This window comes from Myotis lucifugus, unplaced genomic scaffold (genome assembly GCF_000147115.1).
Source record: "Myotis lucifugus unplaced genomic scaffold, Myoluc2.0 scaffold_353, whole genome shotgun sequence".
NCBI classification, from domain to species: Eukaryota; Metazoa; Chordata; class Mammalia; order Chiroptera; family Vespertilionidae; genus Myotis; species Myotis lucifugus.
The window spans coordinates 788836-812737 of record NW_005871401.1 but is presented as its reverse complement, the minus strand read 5'-3'; the positions used below and the strand labels follow the sequence as shown (position 1 = coordinate 812737).

General features: G+C 39.5%; 1 protein-coding gene across 4 annotated transcripts in view; it reads right to left on the bottom strand.

Annotated features, from left to right (window-relative positions):
* The window catches only part of COL25A1 (collagen type XXV alpha 1 chain), a 472442-nt gene that overhangs the window by 105163 nt on the left and 343377 nt on the right, over positions 1-23902 (bottom strand). For 2 of the 4 annotated variants that reach the window (XM_023764848.1, XM_023764849.1), the window contains exons 8-10: positions 18251-18310; positions 16581-16688; positions 13888-13923 (exon numbers count right to left, since the gene is read on the bottom strand). In XM_023764848.1, coding sequence (XP_023620616.1) covers positions 13888-13923; positions 16581-16688; positions 18251-18310 — 204 coding nt within the window. Of the gene's footprint in view, positions 1-13887; positions 13924-16580; positions 16689-17420; positions 17493-18250; positions 18311-23902 lie in introns of all 4 variants that reach the window. The other 2 variants (XM_006101373.3, XM_023764850.1) reach the window with 1 other exon arrangement.

Sequence of the window (23902 nt, the reverse complement as noted above, 5' to 3'; positions counted from 1 at the left end):
GCAGGGCCCGTGGAGGGGGTGGGGGGTTGGGGCACCACCCCCTGTCACACACAGAGCCGCAGGGCGATCAGGGGGTTTGGGCGCTGCACCCTGTCATACTGATCTGGTGTCAGGAGACCTCGCGGCTCCGCTGGTCCCGGTGCTGGGAGGCATATTACCCTTTTACTATATAGGATAGAGGCCTGGGGCTGGCTGGTTTGCCCTGAAGGGTGTCCTGGATCAGGGTGGGGGTCCCCACTGGGGTGCCTGGCCAGCCTGGATGAGGTGATGATGGCTGTTTGCAGCTGGTCACACACCCTTCAGGGTGGGGGTCCCCACTGGGGTGCCTGGCCAGTCTGGGTGAGGGGCTGAGGGCTGCTTTCAGGCTGGCGGTTGTTGACTGGAGCTCCCAACCACTCCTTTTTTTCTTTTTTTTTTTTCTTCTGGGCCAGCTTTAGCTCTGGCTCTAGCTCTGAGGCTTCTGCTGCTGGTTTGTTTGCCGTTCTATAATCGAAACAATGTATAACTTCAGCTCTGAGATCCCAGCCTTCTATAATCGAAACAATGTATAACTTCAGCTCTGAGATCCCAGCCGGCTATATTTGTTAGAATGTTTCAAACTGCCAGCTCAGAGGCCTGCAAGTCAGGCGGGGAACGTTGGAGTCTGCAGCAAGCAAGCCTCATGTTCGCTTCCAGCTGCCTGGCTGCCGGCCGCCATCTTGGCTGACAGTTAATTTGCATAAGGATACACTGATTAGCCAATGGGAAGGGTAGCGGTCGTACACCAATTACCATTTTTCTCTTTTATTAGTGTAGATAAAATAGTGGGCAATTGCCATAGAACCATTCACTAACTTATCGAATCTTTCTTCTTATTTTCATCTTGCTTCAAAAGTCATTATGAATAATGACTTAGATGAATAATGTCCTAAGTTCATTACTTACTAGTCAAACCAGTGCTTCTTTTTATTCTTCAAATTAAAGTCAATTTTCTAGTGTTCTAAGATCTCTAAAATAATTACACTATTGTTATCCCCATGACTCAATAAGTTTGGATCAAATAGTTTTCCAAACCAAAGAGTTAATCTTTTCTGTCCATATTTATTAATTAATGAATTGTTCCTTCCTTAGACATTTTTTTGATGGGCACCTTTATGTTTGCATATATTTTGTATACAACCAGTTAAAATAAGACTAATCTGGTCTCTTTTATTTTTTTTTTAAATTCTCACCCAAGGAGTGAGGATATTTTTTCCATTGCCTTTTAGAGAAGAGAGAGTAGAAGGGAGGGGAGAGGAAGAGGAGGAGGAGGAGGGTGGAGGAGGAGGAAGAGGAGGAGGAGGAGAAGGAAGAGAGAAACATTGATACAAGAGACACATCCATTGGTTGCATCCAGTATGCGCCCTGACCTGGGGCAAGGATCAGACCTGCACCCAGGAATGGAACTTGCGACCCTCTGTTGTGCTGACACTCTAACCACCGAGTCACGCCGCTCAGGTCTCTTTTATTTTTTAAAATAACTTCTTTGCATATGTCTCGAGATTAAAAACTGTGTAACATATGGAATCTCAACATATTAAGCTATATATACATTTAAGTTAACTCCAAAAGTGTTAAAATATAATTTGAACCTTAAAATATGCTCATTTCAATATAGGTCCTGGGTGTTGTAAAATACATCAAGCTTTTTCATTGAAAGATTCTACATAATGGCCATACGTTTGCTCAAATGATAAAAACAAATGAGCCATTGAAAGTTTCACTTGTCTACAGGTGAACTTTTACACCAACGTTTTCACAATCTTTCAGAAAAGACCATGGGGAGCTATGCCAAGTTAAAACTTATATATAAAAAAAAACTAATAAATTTACACAGTGCACTTGATTTTCTTTCCTGTTTACCCCACCCCTGCTAGTTTCCCTTTCTAAAGATGATATAAAATATCAGGTAGAATATGGTCAGCACATAAGTTAAAGAAATATGATAGCCCCCGTTTCGTGATTGTCTTTACCGCAAGTGTGCTGCTCAGGCCTGAGTAAGGCTTTACTCCTTGTGCTCCAAGCCCAACAGATACTTACTCAGGAATACATTTCTGGTCCATCCTTCTTCTTCAGCAGCGTTGCTAAGCCCTTGTTCAAACCCTTTTCTCTGTCACATAGCTAATGTGACATCCACCCAGGGGCCCCTCTGCTTTTAGTCTCCTTCCATCCTTTCTGCACAGCGCTGCCTGAGTAAGCTTTCTAAAAGGCTGATGCATTCGTATCCTTCCTCTGCGGAAAAAACCCCTTCAGTGTCTTTCCAGAGCTTTTGAGAGAAGTCCAAGCTTTCGTAATAGCTGTAGTTCAACACATAAGCCACGCTTTCACATCTCTGTACCTCTGGTGGTTGGTTTCTGTAATGGGCTTTTTATATCTTTGGTCCTTTCTTCCACCCTTTCCATAATGCAGAGCTCAGTGTCTCCCCCTTGGGGTTAGGTTCCCTGCTTTTGTTCTTCAAAGCACCCCATGGTAGGACTTGGTTTATAGAATTTACCAACAGGATTGTAATTGAGTGGTTATTTCTTTCTTGACTTTAAATGTGTTTATCATGCTCAGTAGCTGGCACATAGTAATTGCTCAGTGAATCCTTTTGAGTTCCTTCATTAATTCCTCTCCTTAAGTGTTTGAATGCCCACTGAGTGTCAGGCAATGTTCTAGGCACTGGGGATACAGCAGTGAACAAACTAAACAAAAAATGCATGGCCCCCTGGACTGCATATCTAGTAAACAGAGAAAGGCAGTAAACAAATAAACAAATAAAATATGAAGCTGTGTGGGGTGGTAAGAGCTAAAGCCAATAAGAAGGTTGGGGAGGGAGATGTAGATGTGCTAGCATTTAAACTGGGGAGTCAGTGAAGGTCTTAGTGATAAAGTGACTGCTGGATGGAGCTCTGAAAGAGACGAGGCAGGAACTAAGCATATAGAAGGTGAAGAATGTCTCAGGCAAGGAAACAGCAAGAACAAAGGCCAAGAAGTGGGCACCTGCTAAGTGTGTTTAAAGAACACCAAGGCTACAGGTGGGGGTAAGAGACGGGGATGTGGATAGGGAAGAGAGATCCTATTTGCATGGCCTTTTAGGTGCTTCTAAGCACAATGGTGTTTCCTTTGAGTGTCATGAAATTATAAAAATGAGTAAGTGAATGCATAAAGTAAATCAAGTTTTTTTTTCTCACCCTTGTGTTCACCAGAGTCATTCTAACCCTCTGGGCCTATTCTAATAGCCTCTAGATCCCCTCCAAGTGCAAGAGTGGGTGGAGGAATTCAGTTCCTGGCCTCTATAATAAAACAGCAAAGCAAAAATCATCCCAGCTACACGATCTCATTAACACTCAGAGTGCTGTGGATGTGGATGTAGGTCTAGGGTCTCTAACACACGTCAGAAAGCCATCACACAAACAGTAAGTAGTAGTATCAACTCAAGTTCATCTTCAGAGCAGGCAGTTAAGAAATGAATGTTTCTATAACCATTCTGCATTCGCTACACTTTCCAGTTCATAAAAATGAAAAAAAATTAATTAAAAAAGCTTTCTGTTGGATAGATCATGGAATGGGAAAAATTAATGATTTTTTTCTGACAAAACCGATGCTAGCACAAATTTGATTGAGGTATTAATTACTTAAACAGGATGCAGACTTTCTAAATGATGTGCTTTAGGATGCCTCCCGGGAGGTGTTTGAAGGCAAGCTCGGGCTGCCTGCTATTAGGAAATGATGTTCTGCGTGAGCAGGGGACGGACACGGTTCCTGTTCTGTCCCTGATGGCTAGCAGTAAAATGTGAAGCTCTGAAAGCTGCTGGTCATTTCTAGATACAAGAATATACAACCAGCTCCTGTCATAAAAAACGCAGAGAAGAAAAGAGGTGGTCCCTCTGTGAAGGGGAGATAAAAGCCCCAAACTATGAAGCCATTTAAAATTATTTCCTTTTTTGAGGTAAGAGTTTTTCCATGATTTAATAAAGTAAAGAAAATTATTTTTAAAGTCTGATTCCATAGGAAAGAATGATAACACATATAATCTAACTTACGGAGTCATAAAATGTTAGTATTGGACTTACTCAGGGTTTGGTGAAACGGACTTTAATGACAACTTCTGAAAGATATTAACCTGGTCAAATGCATCAGAAAATCTATAAAAATGGTTTATAAAGAATAAGAGGGAATTAGAACTAAATAAAGGAAATTTGTCTTAAGGAGGATTCACTTCAGATGTACTTATATAAAATCGCACGTTCTACTTGGATGATTGATGAGGGAAGGTCATGAAACATAAACTCTAGCCACTATTATATGTATGTCTGGAGTATAATTCTAGCGATGTTTTACAAGATTCAGATTTCATAGCTTAAGTGTGTGGAAGTGCCAAACTAGCAACTACTGGGAAATGTTTAGAATATGAGAGAGTGTGCTGAAATGTTCTCAGTGTAAAAAGCCAATGATTTAGTTGAACTGGGTATGAAGAAACTCAGCATAAACAATGAAAGGACAGGACAGTGCTAAGATGGGAGAGCCTCCTCTTTTGTTTCAAGTCTTTCATGGACTGCCTCCCGTCACACTTAATATCTGTATCTTCCCAACCACTCTCCTATTAGTCTTCACGAGACGTTCTTAATCATTCTTCTAGGCTCTGCAGTCATAACTCACTTCCTCGGTGAGCCTTCTCCAATGCACCCAGATGGGGCTTGTTTTTACCTGAGTCTCTCTAGCACATTAACTGGCTGTATTTTAATGTATGTACATATTTATAAAATGTGCTTGACTAGGCAACAGATTCTTCAAGCCATCTATTTTATATCCTTGACACCTAGATCAGTGCCTAACAAACAAACAAAATTATTGACTAAATTGAAACAGTGAATCAATGAATATAAAAAGTATTAAATTTCATTTACCGCATTTCCCCCATTGTTTTACTGTGCAAACTATCATGCCTATCCCCTTCGAAAGAGTTCCAATTTGGAGGCAGTTGTTTCTGTTTAAGTATCTGGGATTTTTGTTTCAATAATATAACTCCACAATTTCTATTATTTGGAGAAGTTTCTTTAATGCAGATCTAATTTAGATCACATCAATAAGATGGCATGTCATTATATTAATTCATAAATATTTGATGAAAAATTTTTAAGTTGGTTAACTATTTTTTAAGTAAATTATTTATGATGTATCTATTTCACATGCTGACTTTTGGGGGGAAATATTAAATCAGGATGACTCATTTATTGTGGTGACCTTTGTAAGGGAAGTTTCTTAAAGCTCAGGAAATTAAAGAAGTAATACATTTTTTCTGAACACTTGACAAAAACCGAGACTAAACATTGAGCATTACCCACCACCAGCAGATTAAAGAAAGATCTAGGTATTTGAAAATCTATGTTCTGATTTGGTCCCCAAAGAGAGACTCTATTGCCTCTCACCAGATATTTTGGGCTGAAAATAGCTCACTCCATCCTTTCTACATATTCAAAAAATTGTTTCTCGTTGCTAAACCCAAAATGGAAATGACCCGGAAAGTAAGAAAAATTAGCAAGCTTCCTCTGCCCTCTGTGATTAAGCATTCTTCCCTAGTGAACCATAAAGGAAACACATTTATGATTCACAAAGGCCTATCACCCTACACTACACTCAGTAAAAAATGTTCCTATTCAGTTATGTATAAGCGCTTTTCCTATTTTAAGTCAACAATGCTGAGAAATACCAGCTACTAAAATTTAAATATCCCATGATCAGCAGAAGAAGGACTTAAATTTAGGAGTACAAAAACAGACTCTGGTCTGTTTTCTATCTAGACCAGCACTGTATAACAGAACTTTCTAGAATGATGGGAATGGTCTATATTGCTCTATCCAGAATGGTAGCCACTAACCAAATGTGACTATTAAGCACTTGAAGTGTGGCTAGTGCGATTGTTAGGAACTGGATTTTAAACTGTATTTAATTTGAGTTAATCCTATATGATAAAAGGCTAATATGCAAATAGACCAAACAGCAGAACAACTGGTCACTATGACGTACACTGACCACCAGGGGCTCAATGCAGGAGCTGCCCCCTGGTGGTCAGTGCGCCAGAAGCTGGGCTCATGCCTGGCGAGTGCAGCAGCAGTGGCAGGAGCATCTCCGCCTCCATGGCAGTCGGACATCCCCCGAGGGCTCCTGACTGCAAGAGAGTGCAGGCAAGGCTGAGGGGCCCCCCAACCCCCGAGTGCACGAATTTCGTGCACTGGGCCTCTAGTTTAAATATAAACAGTCACATGTAGCAAGTGGGTAGTGTATTGGAAAGTGCAGATCTAGCAGATCCAGAGTGCAAAACACATAAGACTAATCAGGTGAACTGGATTCCAGCCTAGTTCTGCCACTGACTACTTTGTGACCTTGACCAAGTTATTTATTCACTCTGATGCTGTTCTTTTTTTTTTATCAATGAAGTGATAAACTAGATTATTCCTAAGATTTCTTCTGTCTTTTACACTCTACTTTAAAAGTAGCCACACAGTGTGATGAGAAATTGATACAAATATCACTGTCCTCATGAAAATCAGTCTTTTAATTACACCATGCATATCCACGAACACACATGTACTCCAAGAAATCTATAATACATGAATGACTATATGAAGATGCAGGAGAAATAGCAGCATTGCAATAATTCTGTTGGATTTATCCTGTTTAATCTTAGTCCTGACATGCAATGACATTGGTTGAAAGAAAAATATAAATCTGCTTCTTTTGCATCAGTACCTGATTTATTAATTCACTGATTCCTATCACTCATTCAGTTTATTGAAGCACTAAGTACCAAGCACAATTATTATATGGCGTGATAAATGCTGTGGAGGAGAAGACAGTTTCCAGCTTTGCTTGGGGGAGGGTGAATGTGTGTGAGTGAGTGAGTGTGTGTGAAGTTTTCTCAAAGGAAGTGGCTAAGGCAGAAGTCTTTTTTTTTTTATTCCATTCAGACAGAGACTCTGTATTGCCGTTAGCCCTGGGCAGGAGGGCTCTTTCTTTGGGACCCATGCTTTAGCAAGCTCTTTTCTGGCTCACTCCTCCTCATATGGTAGCTGACCCCCTGACCTTAGACTTTGCTTTGATACTAAGAACCCTGGAGTTCTCTGCCCCAAGGACTGGAGTTCAGTTCAAAGACTGTGAGTTGCCTCTTTCTCTAGTCTGTTCTTCCGGAGGTGAACCACACCACTGGTGTGCACAATAATGAGCTGAAGAAAGGGGCAAAGAGGTGTGTGGCTGGAGTTGGATCTTGTGTGCATCCCAGAATGCCTACCTGTGAGAGCTTGAGTCTTATCAAGTTAAGGGATGGGGGGAGGTGTGGGAGAGAAAGGGAGCGGGCCGGGGCCAGGAGCTGGGGCTGGGTACCAGCTCTCCTCATCCAGAATGCTGCCACATTTTGGCTTGGATCTCCAAGAAGGGCAACAATTCTACATTTGAACTTTCCAAGTCAATGTAAGGATATATCATGAAGGTTAGAGGATAGACGTACTTACTTAGCAGTTTATTAGTTTGGATTATTCCTTTTTAGTATTTAGACATATTGTATAAGGATTTCCATTTATATGTTTGCCCTAAAATTTGTACATTTGCCTTTAATCTGCAGATATAAGGCACAACTTTATTTTAAAGTTTCTTCTTAATCTAATGATAAGATATGAGAATTTGGTAAAAGCAGTTAATTTCATTAATGTCCTCATACAAGATGACCGGTATATTTTATACTAGTTTAGCTACAGTAGGTTGGATTCTAAAGTTAAAATAAATGATAACAAAGGAGACAATTTTTAAGGTTTTCTTCCATTAAAATATACTATATGACTGTTGTTCACTGAATCTATTTACAGAATTCCATGATATATAACAAGAGTAAATGACTATGTAATGTGTTTCTGTACATTAATAATGAAAACAGGAGGACAGGACTTTAGAGCTGGAAGTGGGTCCAGATATCATTTAGTCTCACCACTTTTATAGATGAGGAGTCTTAGGCCTAGAAATCTTAATTGGTCCATGAGGATAGGGCCTATTAGACCTTTAACTGGAATTGTGCAACATAGTGAAAAATAGATTTACAGTCCAGAGGTAGTGAAGAAAAACAGAATGAGAAAGAGAAGAATACAGTCATGTCTTTGGCCTTTTAGACTATCTCTTCATACTTAATGTTTCTTGATTGTGTTCTTAAGTCACGACTGAACATGTTCCCCCAACAACTGACCTTCTGTTTCTAGGAGACCGAACCACCTTAACGCAAAGTCAGATGTTCCCGTCTATTACCACACTAAAGTGACCTCTAGACACCCCTAGAGAAATCCACTCACACAGAGTGAATTCCCCTCAGCTGGACAACTTCGGGCAGTGGGACAGAACCAGAAGGAGAAGGCATTACTTGTCTACTTTCTCTCAGTCCATTTGGAAAACTCAGCATTACAGGCTCTGGACAAAAGCATCCAGCACATCTGGAGGTGGGCAGTGCCCTGTCAGCGTGCCATTTACACGTACCAGCACTTCATGGACAAGCAGATTGAGTGAGGATAATAGAGCATTAGAACGGCTCCTAAGCCACCCCAGCCGGCAGTGTGCACAGCTTAGGAACACACGGTTTTACCACACAACAGCTTATTGTGAACATCTAGTCTAATGACTAAATATGCTAAGATGATTTCGGTCATGTTTGTAATTTGTGATCTGAAGGTTTGAGGTTTTGCTTTCTTTGCCAGATTAAAGTCAGGAAGAGAAGCCTGCTGTTGTCTCTGACGGCGGCCATCCTGCTGCTCAAGATGGCTGGCAGAGCAAGGACAATGAAGTAGAACGGCGAGTCTTATCAAATCTGTGGGAGAGCATTGCATCACAGCTGAATATATTTAGAGTAAGTATTCACATACTGGCTATTGCAATTTTATTTCAAATGAAGCAGAAGCAATTATTTATGCTTATGTTATTAACTAATTCAAAAGCATTGTATGTATTCACTTGACCCAAATGTATTAAATGTGTTTACAGGCAAAATTGAAATAAATGAAAATACCTGAAACAGTCCAAATTTCACTTTAAGGGACAATAACAGCAAAAATTTTCTGGATTTTGAATGCTGAGACATCAGGGCCCAACGAATGACATTTTAAGTACTCTTACTAGTATAATTCAAAAAGAGATGAATGGATATGCTATGGAGTTTGCATATATTTGGGGTGAGGGAGAGAAATGAAGAAAGAGTTTCAGAGTAGGGAAAATAATTTGGTCTATAAAACCTTGGCTATAGACACTTTGGATAAAAAAAAAAAACAATTCCCAGGAAACTGGGACCAGTTGGGTGTGTGTGTGTGTGTGTGTGTGTACCATCCACCTTTTATGCTTTTGAGAACTTCTACTACATTTGTCAAAAGCAACAGTGAGAATACCAAAAGGAAGGTACCTTAAAAAGTACTATTTTAACAACCATTGAAAACTTCTGAAGAACTGAAAAAGGCCACTCCCGTGAGGGTTCAGAACTCGAGCACTTGTAATTGTGGTCAGTCCTTTCTTTGATGCTCGGGTATAGTCTTATGAGCTAGAGCAGTTTTCTCTTTATTCAGATGCAGTCCTACTTATTTTAGCTCAAGATTCTGTCTTTTAAAAATCTCATCCTGAACTTCTCGGAAAACCCAAAGGTCATGTTTACAGAATAGATGCACAGCAGGATTAAATAAATGTGGAGCCCCTGAGCAGCAGGTCTTCTTCATTCTACCAGAGAAGCTGTTAATCTTCAGATGATTATTTTTGTAATATAAAATATATATCTTGGATCAGGAAAACAAATTCCCCACCTGACACGCTCATAAACAGTTTTGTAAGAGCTAATTTTAGATTGTTCCTAGCTTTTTCATTGCATCATCAGGGACATTTTAACATTTTAACAATTCTCCTGTGCTTCTCAAAACTCTCATTTAAGCAAATACGCCCTGCACAACACACACCAAGAAATGTACTGGGTTGTGAGAAAAGCTGAGAAGAGTTGTATTTGTTGTCTTTCCTTACTTTAGCTAAAGGATGAGCTGGGCAGTGTTGTGAAAAGTTGGTAATGTAAGGTGATGTGATACATGGGAGAAGGCCAAAAACAATGACAACAAACAGGACAAAAGGAGTAAGTTGCATTATCATCGCAGTATCTGACACACTGTGATTTCACTGATGACTATAACCACATTGTCCTTAGCCCTTACATTTCATAAAGTGGTCTTCCTGTGTGTCCAGTTGTATCACTGGACTTTTAACTGCAATACTTCTCATTTATGGCATCTTTGTAGCCATAAATCCTTTTCATATTATTATTATTATTTTACTTGCTTCTCGCCATAACCCACTGAGATAGGTAAAATGGGAATTTGTCCACATGTTATAGGTCCGTAAAAAGGATCACAGACTACAGTCATACACTCCTAAGTGATTTTGAAGCCAGAACTGCGGTTGCAATGTACCTTTTTGCTTACCAGACTTTGAGTCAAAACACACACACCACTATTTAAAAGAAGAGAGAAACTTTCTAAGGAAATTTTTCTCCTCATGAAAACTGCTATTATATTTTTAGTACTTCTCCTCTTTTTTGAGATTGTTTAATATACACAGGTGCTATTTAACTTAACAAACATAAATAGTGGTTTTAAAAAATGATAGATTTTAAAATAATAAATATTTCAAGTTAAGCCAATATAAGATATAAAAATTCAGTTTGCTGGGAAGAAGAATTAAGAGATTATATATTACTTTACGAAAAAATTCCGAATAGGATTGCTTTATATAGCAAAATTCCTCAGCACATATAAGATATGTTGATTTATGAAAATCTGATTCATACAGAACTTTACAGGAATGCATCTGTTATATAAATCCACGCTCACCTGTAATTTACTCTAGAGGGAACAACTGAGTGATAATAATAATAACATACTCATATATTCTTCATTATGCAGTTTAAAGCACTTTCCTCTAATTTATTGCATTTGTCTTTGGCAACCTTAAAAGGAAGGCAGACAGGGTATTATTATCCTTTCTTTACAGATGAGAAATTGAGAGGTTAAGTGATTTGCCCAAGGTCAGACAGACTATTCATTCATTCATTTACTGCTCTTTGCGTGATGCATTTTAACGGGGTAGTCAAGGAAGTAAGGTTCTTCCTCCTATTTTTTTTTAACCAGATGTGAAGGCTATTAAAACAGAGGTGGATGATCTCACAAATATAATGTTGAACGAAAGAAGCCAGACACAGAAGTGTACATACTGTATGCTTCTAGTAATGTAAAATTCAAATGCAGGCAAAACTCATCTATGGTGGCAGAAGGCAGAATAGTGGTAAAATTTGGGAAGAAGGGGTGGCAACTGGAGTGTAAGAGGGGATAACATTCTATTTCTTGACCTGATTTTTGGTTGTATAGTTATGTTCACTGTGAAAATTCACTGAGATCTAGACTTAAGATTTGTCTACTTTTCCTTATGTACAGTGTAGAACAAGCATGTCAGACTCTCGACCCGCAGGATGCATGCGACCCTCAAGGAATATTTTTGCAGCCCAGCCAATATAGTGGTATGTAAGAAATGTTTTAATAAAAATTTCATAACTTAATTTTTACAATATCCTGTTATACATAATTATTAATAACAAACTACAATGTTCACTAATAACTTAAACCCTGATTATTTGGCCCATGTTAGCCTTTGAGTTTGACATGCTTGGTATAGAAGTTTTGGGTTAAAAAAGAATTTTATAATTTGAAAAGAACAGTACAATGCATTTTAGAAGATCATTACATCACACATCCTTTAAACATTTGTGATTTAATGAAGTTTCTTAGCTGAATTTTAAAAATGAGAATATGAACTAAATCTGAAGAGTTTAAAAACAGAAAAATAGCTTATAGAAAAAAACCCCATGCCCATCGGCATGGCTCAGTGATTGCGCATCAACCTATGAACCAGGACATCATGGTTTGATTCCCAATCAGGGCACATGCCTGGATTGCAGACTATATCCCCAGTGTGGGGTGTGCAGGAGGCAGCCGATCAATGATTCTCTCATCATTGGTGTCTCTATCTCTCTCTCCCTCTCCTTTCTTCTCTGAAATCAATTAAAAATATTTTTTAAAAAACCCAGGATTATCTTCATCTCAAAAGTTGCTATAAGAAATGGGAAATTGCAGCACACTGAGATAATTTTAGGTGCAACATGTATATTTAATAATATTAAGCTAGGAATTGTAGGGAAATGAGATTCCATTGTTATTCACATAGTATAATCTAGAGAGAATATATGACTTTAAGGAGGATAAGGTTGTAATATTTTTGAATATCCATTTTTCTTTTAGAACTTTGTATATCAGGGTACTGCGCTGGACATCGGGGTAGAAAGCCAAAGGTAATGATAAAAATCTGAGTAAGATGTGCACACCTGGGAACAAACAAGGCTCCCAAGAGTCCCAAGGAGCCTTCAATGTAAGAAGGTCTGGGAGGAATATGTTTTGACCATTATCCAGGATAGAAATCACAGGTGCATTCAATTGCCTAAAGCAATTTCAAAATTTATATTGTAGTTTTCCAAGAATCCTTCACCTCCTGTGACTCTGTAACCCTGACAGCTAACGCTGCTCTTGTATGCAAAGTTACCACAGATGACAAATGTTTTGTTTAATTTTTATATATGGTCTTCTGTTGTTGTTTCATTTTATTCTCTTTAAAAAGAATCCAATATAGTATCCACCTCCCCACCCCACACACACATTATCTGTATCAAATACCGATCTTAATATCATAGGTCAGGAACAGAGAATTTCCAGGTGAAGGGTCAGTTTCAGCCCCAGGGGGCTTTCATTTCACCAGTGATGTTTCAAAGGCAGCGACACCACTGCTATGAATGACCACACTTTGGTGAGTTTCTTCCCACGAGGGCTGTTGAAAGCATCCTGTTCAGGGATAAGATTTTGACCTTTAACCCCTTCACACATTTGTTTTAATTCTTGACTGACTGTCCTGTGTCTGTGCATCGGTTTCACGAGCCCTTAGCTAATATTTTTTTACAAATAAATTTTGTACCCTGAACACCTGCGTGCTGCATGTCACACATTCCACAGAATGAACAGGATCGAGCTCACTGTGATCACTGCGTCCAGGACAATGCAGTGAGACACAGCCGTCCTGTGGAACGTGGGTTGTTAGATTGTCAACCTGTGTTCCCCCATACGGTTCATGTCATAAAACTGGTCAGAAAGATGGCTCCAGGGACAGGGGAGAGAGACAGGGAGAGGTGGGCTCAGCAAGCTGCCCAAACTTCTCCCACTGACAAAAGATAAACAATCCTGAGGAACTGACCCTGCGTGTCTACGGGCCAGTCCATGTGGAATCATTTCATGATCTTTTTTAATGACCGAGATCAAGAGACACAATGGCTTCTCTCTGGGTGAAGCCCTTCAACAAAGAACTCCTTGAATCACTATGAAATGTTGCCTATACTACTTCACACTTAGTCTCACCCAATCCCTTTCAAAACTCACTTTATTTAAGCTAATAGTTATATCCCTATATTTAATCTCCCTTATAGCAGAGCTGCTTAAAACAAATTCTCCCCTTTGCCCTTCCTAAGTGTCTCTTTCACTCCTCCCACCTGGACCCTTCCTCTTCCTCTCCTGTCAGTTCTGTGCATGTGTTGTCTTGTGATGCTTACCGTGCAAAACGCCATATTAGTTTTTAACTTGTACTAATTTTCACTCTTTTTGTTATAGGTTACATGACAGATATATTTGTTACACACAATATTGACAACAGTTTTGAACAGACTTCCATTACTTTTTATAGAAATTTTATGAAAATATATAGAATTTAAAGTAAAAGATAAATTGAAATACTTGCCATTGAGCCTTGTTTTCCTGGGTTCCCTGGTTCACCCTTAAAAAAGAATAATGATAATTTTATTAGTGCTATAAATATTAAAAAAACAATTTCAATATATATTTTTCCCTTTTTACAGTACCCACTGGGGTGCATGAATGTCAAATATACTTTTCAAGCTAAATAGAGAAATGCAAACCCAATGCAATGGAAAGAAAGCTAACATTCTTTCTTCAAATGAATTCTATAAACATTTTAGGATTTAATAAAGTGAGTCTAGATTATGATAGAGATTTAAGATTATGCCAAGAATATATTCTAAATAAAATTAGTAGGAGTGATTATATAAGTCATTAAGTAGTCCTAGAAAAAGATTTAATTGTAATCACAGCCATATCTCATTTATTTAATTGCAATTACAGTAATATATTATTAATTATTATTTCCTATTTATAAGGACATAAGATGATGACATGGTCCTCTTTGTGAGAATTCAGAACTCCCACATATTCAACACAGAGACAACTGCTCTTAGTGCAGGAGTTAAATAAGAAAAGGAGCAGAGATTGATTTTAAATTTTAATTATCCTGGATTAATGATGGCTGAAGTAACATGCTTTATTAAAATTGACAGCATATATTAAAATAACATTGTCTGCCATATTACACCACTGTCATAATTTTCTAATACTCAGATTCATACATGTTTTATTATATTATATCATGTTTTATTATATTATTATAATGACAGTTATGTTTTTTGAAAAACATGATTGTAATGCCAGTACATATAGATGTTGTTGGACTTTAAAAATAAGTAGTTCTCAGTTTATTTTTATAAAATCTTTTTCCACTGGTTAAGAGAATATATAAAAATCAACTCTGAGATTATAAATCCAGTTCAAATTATATTTGTGGAATTAAAAATAATTATACTTTTGTATTAAAGTTCCATTTCTTACTTAGATGAATAAACTACATTCACTTAAACTTTAAAGACTGACATAATATTTGGATGGTTTACAAAATGTCATACATTAATTTATCTTGTTTCTTGAAAGTAATTTATGCTTTAAATTTTCTGTACAGTATATAATACCCAATGATCTGACTAATTCTGTCCCATCAAAAGAGTCTTAACTATACTTCTTACTTGAGAAGACACTGTATCTTGTTGGAAACCAGCAATCAATTGGAGAGCTCTAAATATCCCTAAAGCTACAGCTTTTTTTTTTATCTTTTGAGATATCAACCCAAGAAAAGGGGAAACATTAGACAGTTTAGGATGAAGCTACTCTCTCTGATGATTCAGTTAAAGCAATCCTAAATCATATGTTACAAATTAATTCCTCATTTCATATGACAAATTAACAGCAGCTTTCAGAAAAGGAAGTGGGCTTACAGAAAGTTGTCTCAGAAAAGTTTTAAAGTACCCTATATTCTTACAAACAGATTTTTTTTGAAGGACAAAAAAAAGCCATAATATATGAATACAAAAATAAAATATACCAAAACAATGAGCATGGATGATTTTTTTCTTTTTGGTTGTCTTTATTTTCAAAATTTTCTACATTATGGATAGTTTCTGTATTACTTTTGTACTATGAAAACACTAATGAATATAGTTATTAAAGTTAAAGTAATATACTTGCTCAGTTAATATGGCTTAGTGGTTGAGTATTGGCCTAGGAACTAAGAGATCCTGGTTTGATTCCTGGTCAGGGCACATGCCCAGTTGTGGGCTCCATCCCCAGCAAGTGGCAGCTAAACAATGATTCACTCTCATCACTGATGTTTCTCTCTCTCTCTCTCTCTCTCTCTCTCTCTCTCTCTCTTCTCCCTTCCTCTCTGAAATCAATAAAAATACATATATTTTTAAAAAGTTAAAGCAATACATTAAGTAAACAATTTAATTCATCAATAAACCTGAATTTCAAATTCTAACCTCATAATATAAGTGTAAAATTTGTTTGCCCTTTTCCACATATTTATTTAAATTGCTGGGTTGTCGCTATCAAAGCGAACCATTTATCTAGTGTCCTGTGCTGCTATATATTGACACTTGACACTAAGTACTTAGTACTTAGATCTAAGTGTTGAGATCGCTTTTATTTTTTAAAATTAAATTATTGGAGTAACAGCTCACTTTTAAATCATTTCCATTAATAAGCTTCATATACAAAGGACAAATAATATTCAAACCAGACCCACTGATGTTTTAACCATTAATTTTACTGTTTTATCAATTCTTTTGGTCAAGTTATTTATAAGAGATTAAATATTAGAAACATTTAAATTCTTTACTCTCCATAAATCATATGGGACTTGATTGTCTCTGCTATCGGTTTTTGGAAAATGTTATTAATCCCCCACCTACTGTTTCAAGCTAGTCTCCCTGTTAAACCAAAGGCACTGAGGAAGTCTGTGGAGTCAGGACACGAGTGACATCAGGTTCTCCAATCAGACTCGGAGGCTTACCTGAACACCGGCTTAGCTGTCTCCCCAGGTCCTTGTGGTTGCATGGTTCCCCGGGGTTGAGTGGTAAAGCAGAAGCCTGGCTGGCAGTGCCCTGCTTGGGGGCTTTCCTAGCTTCCCCCGTCCCTCAACCCACTCCACTCGACCTTCTAATCCCTCCCAACCCCACTCTATCCCAATTCTCAGCCCTTAACGCAAAACCAAACCTGTGAGAACAAGTGACACAAAAAGCAACTCACGGGCTCTCCTGGCATTCCTCGGGGGCCATCTTTCCCGGTGTCCCCAGGAGGCCCTCTTGGGCCTGGAGGGCCAGGCGGGCCTGGGGGCCCAGCTTGTCCTTGGTCACCCTACAATGGAGAGGGGGACAGACCAACAATGACCACGGAGAATAAAGACCTAGGTCTTCTTTTCAACACTTTAAATTTGCATTATCTTATTCACATTTACACCATGAAAGAACCAGAGCAAGCAGAAGCATGAAGCCTGTAGGCGATTTGCCTGCCAGCAGGGATCAAATAAATATTCATGCTGAGGAGCTGAGTGGAGCTATTAAAACCAAGCAGCTCAGGAACCAGCACTCTCAGCTCTTGGAAATGCTGTGTCTCTTATCCCTCGATTCAGAGCTGGTATAAAGCCGTTGCATAACTTTATTCATGACAATGCTATATCCACCTTAATAAAGTGGCTGCATTTGAAATCGGACAATGTTTACCTTTTCATAACCTATAAAATTAAGCATACAAGCCTCTTGTCATGCTTTATAACAATTTATACATTACCAAAGCTAGAGACCTTAGAAACTGGGTCTATTACTGGATATAACTAAATTAAAAAAAAGACTTTTTTCTTAATTAAAAAATTTAGACAGGCTCTCTATACCTTTTATTTTGGTACTCTCATCTACATTTCAAACAAATGCAGCTCACTAAACATAATTTTGTTCTAAGATATTGCCAAATAAATACCCTTCCACCCCCACCCCCACCCCCACCCAAGGGAGACACATGGTAAAGCAACAGTATACAGAGTAATAACTGAATGCAAAGAAGAAATCAGACTTGAGCAAGAATAAGCACTACCTTAATCAAGCGGCGTTTAATGAGCTGCTGATCAGCAGAGAGAAACCCATGATTGATTTTAGGAAACACCATCTGATCAGTCAGGTGAGGTCAAAGGTTGAAGTTCAGAGGTGAGAGAGTTGAAGAATAGACATCAGAAGGCCCCAAGAAAGAAATAAAGATATACGCATTAGAGTTATAATGACCATTAAATAAAACAGAACTGGCACTTGTGTCTGACATCAGACCCTCGGGCTCTGGGTGAAAGAAATGTGACCCTGAACCAGGATGGTGAGACCAGATTTGTAGTTAGAGGTGGACCCTTTTTGGAATCCCATCGTTTTGCCATGGGGTAGGGCCTTTCTAAGGCGGTATACTGAAGGGGCAGGTAAGCCCTAGCCACCTGCACTCTGCACTCCGAGCAGAAAGTCCTCAGACAAAGCGCCAGTTCATTTCCGTCAGACTTGTCAACCAGCACAATGTGGCATGAACGCGACTGCCATTTTGTTGATGCCGAAGTCCAGAGTCCTCAGGGTGACTCAATTGATTGGGACATACTTAGAGCTTTGCAAAGCATACTCATGCGCCCCTCCAGGCCCGGCACCGTCCAGAGTCGTGCCTGCCTCTGCCCACTGTCCTTGCTCGACTTCAATATCTTAACTCTCTCATATGCTCCAGAGTCTCCTTCATATATATTTGACCCCATGGATGCACATGAGGTCCAAGAACCCAAGGAGCTGGTACGTTTGATGAGAGGGAGCGGCAGGACTCGGCAGGCCAGTTTAGCTGTTCTTGCTCACCCTTATGCTGATTGCGGGCTCTGACGGCGGGCATGGGTGCCAACCACAAACCTTGACGGTGAGGATCTGATTACTGTGCAGGGCAGCGACTGTGGGGAAGCCTGGCAGACCCTACGGACAGGGCACAGCACCAAAACACGACACAAAACGTCACACAGACATTTCACTGGTGGACAAACAAAACAAGCATGTACCTAAAAATCACCCTGTCCCAGCTCTAAGTCTTGCCTTGCTTGACCTGCCATAAACTCTGTCAGACACACGAGGCTCCCAAGTGAGCCATTCCTTAAAGGGAATGCCAGGTTGAGAACCCATGTAACTGCTCCTTGTGGCAGGCACAATACATCGCAGGATATACTCTCAACATGTCTGGAATCTTAGGTACAAAATGTTAGTACAAACTGGAGGTAACTACAGACACTGTTATGAAAACAACACTTCAATTTCCCTCTATGGATATTCTGTTGAATCTACAACACAGGACATACAATATGTGCATTAATTCCTTTTTGGACAGCCATGAACAGAATTTTGCAGTCGGATCAGAAGTATTCCTCAGAATAAATGCAGTACGCCTCACAAAGCACAGTCTTACCACCCACATATCAGAATTCCCCTCCCGAATCATCTGATGATTCTCAGGTCTTTCCTGTTTCAGGAATTCCTGCAGAGGAGGTAGATGGAAATCTGTCTCTTATAACATGGGTATTTCATGTCAGGGGGAGTTATGGTCACACTCCGTAGTAATTACTTCTGTCACGTACCTTTTCCCAAAGAACTTGACAGTTCACACAACCCCTTGAAGCAGAAAAGTGGTTTTGAATTCCTTAACCCAGGAGCACGGGGGAGACTGTGTTAGAGTCCTGTACTTCACTAACTGTACTCACGCAGCCCTACAGGCGGTATCGATTGGGTGGGTCTGAGAGAGAAATCCTGCCTTTGTTCTACATCTTTTGCAACAACACGTGATATGGGAGCCTTTTGCTCCAGTTTTTTTCATGCAGAACATGTTCACCATACAAACAAAATCAACCACCACCACGGCGATCCGCGCTGCCTTCCTGCGTTCCCTCCTCCTCACTGTCCTTCTCCTCTTCCCACCCAAATCTATTGTGAGAATATTTTTAGGAAAGGCCAGAAAATTTCTAGTTTTTCAATTTTACTAGTTTGGGTACATTGTCGCCTTTATTTCCCCCTTACTAGGGATATATTTTTCTTTTTAACAAAATCAATAAAACGATGCTTGTAGCATGAGACTTTCTTTTCAGCCCTAATGCCTTCGATTCTCATTCTATAGAGCTGGGGCTCCTCAGGAAGCAAAGCAGAGGAAGTCGGATCCCTTTGCCAAATCCTTTCCGATAAGGCGATTAAGTGGCTGGGTAGTTTCAAGGTGACCTGTATCCTCCTTTTTCTTCTCCCTGAGTAAAAGTCCTTTAAGCATGGGCTCTACACAAATTCAGAAATGCTACAAGTTGGAAAACAGATGTGTACAATTTGCTTTTGTTTTACTACGGAATATGAGTTTAAAATGTTATTAGATGGTAATGTGCCAGCATCTTTCCATCTGTGACTCATTAGCCCTATATTACACAGTCAGAATTTTATGTATAAACCTCATATTTATGTAACAAAGAACAAAAACAGATACAAACAAGAAGTCTACGAGGGATCAGAATCTTGATTAGTGGCGATAAATCATAATGTCACTTTAAACAGATTATCTAACAAAAATCATTTAAAATTAAAAACCTTTTAACAGCACACATGGTAGGCCTCAGAAATGTTTTGAAATTTGAATGTATAAATAAGTCACTTCTTGTACTCCTATCTGAGCATGATCAGCTTGCTGTTTGATCATACTTTCTAAATGCTCAAAACAAAGCATTAAGTTTTAGAACTTCTCAGTTTGGTTTCCTGTGTTAACCAGATCTAAAGAGGAAGTGGAGAGGTAATTCTCACCTCAGATTGAGATTTTCTGTTTGAGGAAGCTGAGTGTATGTCTCTCCATCATCTGAACTGTGGACATGCTGCCAATTAGGTGTTTAGAACTACATTTTAACAATCTCACTAGTGAACTAAGCAAAAGGACTTCAAGAATTTACATGTAGCAAAGTAGAAAGGGGACATGTGGAGAAATTCTCTTAAATTCTAACAAAAATCCCATGGCCTGGGCTGCAATGATCTAGGACCCTGTGTTTTTAAAACTGTGGTAATGCTTGAAGGGTACTTGTCAATATCCCAGGAGTGTTTAAAGGCTATAATAAGCATGGTGCATCTTCCTTAAGAGTTCATTTTAATTAACAGTAAATACTTTTATTTTTTTTATTTTTAAATTAAATTTCTTGGGGTGACATTGGTTAATAAAATTATGCAGGTTTCTGGTGTACAATGCTATACTACATCATCTGTATATTGTACTAGAGGCCCAGTGCACAACATTTGTGCACTGCGGGGGGGGGGGGGGGGGGGGATTCCTCAACCTGACCTGCACCTTCTTTCAGTCCAGGACCCCTTGGGAGATGTCCAACTGCCAGGCCTAAGCCGGCAGTAGGACATCCCCCGAAGGGTCTTTAGGGCTGCCTCGGAGGGGGAGAGGCTCCCGCTACCACTGCTGCGCTCGCCAGCTGTGAGCCGGCTTCTGGCTGAGTGGCACTCCCCCTGTGGGAGAGCACTGACCACCAGGGGGCAGCTCCTGCAATGAGCATCTGCCCCCTGGTGGTCAGTGCACGTCATAGAGACCAGTCGTTCTGCCGTTTGGTCTATTTGCATATTAGGGTTTTATTATGTAGGAGTAGAAGCCCAGTGCACGAAATCACGAAATCACGTGGCTCCGCCCTCCCCCCCCCTCCCCCACCCCTCTGCGTGCCTCGCTGCGCTCACAGCTCTGCCCTCCTGCGCCGGTCTTTGGTTGTTACAGCATTAGGGCCACAGGCCTTTTATAATATAGATTGTGTGTTCACCACCCAAGACAAGTCTCCTATCACTATTTATGCCCCCTTAACCCTCTTCTACTCTCCCCACCGTCCTTCCCCTCTGGTAATCACTATACTGTTGTCTGTGTCTATGACGTTGGTTTTTTTTTTTTTTTTTTTTGCTTAATCCCTTCACCTTTTTCAGCTAGCCCTCCCCCCAATACCCCTCCACTCTGACAGCATCAGTCTGTTCTCTGTATCCATGTTTCTATTTTGTTAGTTACTTTATTCTGTTCATTAGATCCCACATATAAGTGAAATCATATGGTACTTGCCACAGAAACTTTTCTCTGACTGTCTTATTTCCCTTAGCATAATACTCTGCAGGTCCCTCCATGCTGTCACAAAAGTTAAGATTTCCTTCCTTTTTCTTCCTTTTTATAGCCAAGTGGTATTCCATTGTGTAAATGTACCACAGCTTTTTTATTCACTCATCTACTGATGGGCACTTGGGCTGCTTCCAAATCTTGGCTATTATAAGTAACGCTGGGATGAGCATAGGGGTGCATATATTTTTTTGAATCAGTGTTTCGGGTTTCTTTGAATATATTCCCAGAAGTAGAATCACTGGGTTCTGAGGCATTTCCATTTTTAATTTTTTGAGGGAGCTCCGTACTGCTTTTCACAGTGGCTTAAGAGTTCATTTTAACAAAACCAATAAAATTATGTTTGTAGTATGAGACTCTTTTCAGCCCTAATGCCAATCTGCATTCCCACCAACAGTGCACCAGGTTTCCCTTTTCTCCACATCCTCACCAACACTTGTTATTTGCTGATTTATTGATGATAGCCATTCTGACAGGTGTGAATAGATAGCCCATTGTAGTTTTAATTTGCATCTCTCTGATGATTAGTGACATTGAGCATTTTTTCATATATCTATTGGCCACCTGTTATGTCCTCATTAGAGAAGCAACTATTCAGGACCTTTGCCCATCTTTTTTTCTTTTTTAATCTCTATTGTTGAAAGTATTACAACAATGTCCCCCTTTTTCCCTCATTGACCCCTTCTAGCCACCACTGCCCCTACTCCAGGCCTTCACCACCCTATTGTCTGTGTCCATGGGTTATGCATCCTTTGCCCACTTTTAAATTGGATTGTGTGGAGGTATTTTTGGTGTTGAGTTGTATAAGCTCTTTATAAATTTTGTACACTCACCCCTTATCATATGTATAATTTTTAACATTTTTGTTTTTGTAAAGCAAATATTAACATAACGTGGGGTAGAATGTAAAATTTGCGCATATTTTTAAAATGTTACTGTTTGACGATGATAGAGAATATCTTCTCATTGGGGTTACTTCCAGATTCACACGCAGACAAACTGACTGCTTCCTGCAGGTGGTCCTGGGGGCTAAGGCTGAAAAGCACTTGTGTTGAATGCTTATCTGTAGGTCGCAGCTTTGTGTGGCTGTAACTGCTAGGCTTTCCTAGCTGTTCACACAGAGGGAGTACTTGTTCATTAACTATGCCATTTTCCCACAGTATCATTAGTCATACATCTTTCTAAGTAAATGGAATGGACATATTTTACTTGATTTACATCTCAGAAAACTTGCCTGGTACACAGATGGTTCGAGTGGGTGTGGGAATAAAAGTGTCTCCAGAAAAACATGGAGAATGAGTCCAGGAATGAGCTAAAATACTGAAATTATTTGTAAAAATATCACCCCCAAATATACTGAATTCTTAAGAAATTGGATATACAAGAATAAAACCCACCTTATGCAACCTATTTTCCTCCTGAGAGCATAAACACTCAGAGCCCTTCATGGATCTTCCTGTCATGCTACGAGGTAGGTAACTATCTCAGAACAAGTATTTTGACACCATTGCAGGAGGGGCTCTATCTCCCTTCACTACCTTCTAGATTAAGGAAAGGTGCAAGCCTACCCCAAAGGGATGTTGAACAAATAAATAATTATGAGTAATGCTTCTAACCTACTTAGAAACCATAAATTCAAGATGCTATAGTCATTTTTATTGTGTATTCACTAATGATGAGTGTTATATGATTACACTACAGTGAGAAATTGTGTGTTTTGTCAAAAGTATTCAGTAAGGCAACGATAGAGCCAGAAATTCAATCCAGGACTTCTAACTCCAGACTTTGTCATCATGCTATTTATGTGTTTATAATTTCTTTCTACTTTATTTATAGTTTAAGTACAAGAAAGCTTGACTAATATTCCACAATATTTGAGAAGTATTTATTGAGTGCCTTCTGTGCAGCATTCACTGTGTTAGGCCCTGGGGATTGAATGGTGAGCCAAGACCCCATGCTCACGGGTTTTAATGTCTGGTGGAGCAATGAGGAAAAATAAGCAGCCAATAGTCATATGGGATGACAGCCGTCTTGTTGGAGAAGTAGAGGGGCTACAAAGGAAATAACACATGCACCTAATGCCCGGTTTGAGGAGCCTTGGGAGACTCTCAGCAAAGTGAATGAGAGGATGGCAGTTGGCACAGGGAGAGAAAAACCAAACAGAGAGAAACTGTCTAGAAAAATGCTATAATGGCCTAGTTGAGGGGCTGTGCCCTAGAACTAGGGAAGAGACATAATGGGAGTTTTGAGTGATAGTAAGGAGGTAGAATTTGCAGGATTTATTTCTCTCTTTATGGAAACATAAGGGAGAAGAGCAGAGAATGGTCCTTGGTCTATAGGCTGAGGAACAGAGGATGTTAGAGGGAACACTAGAAGAGACTGGGATTTTGTGGGCAGGTAGCTGG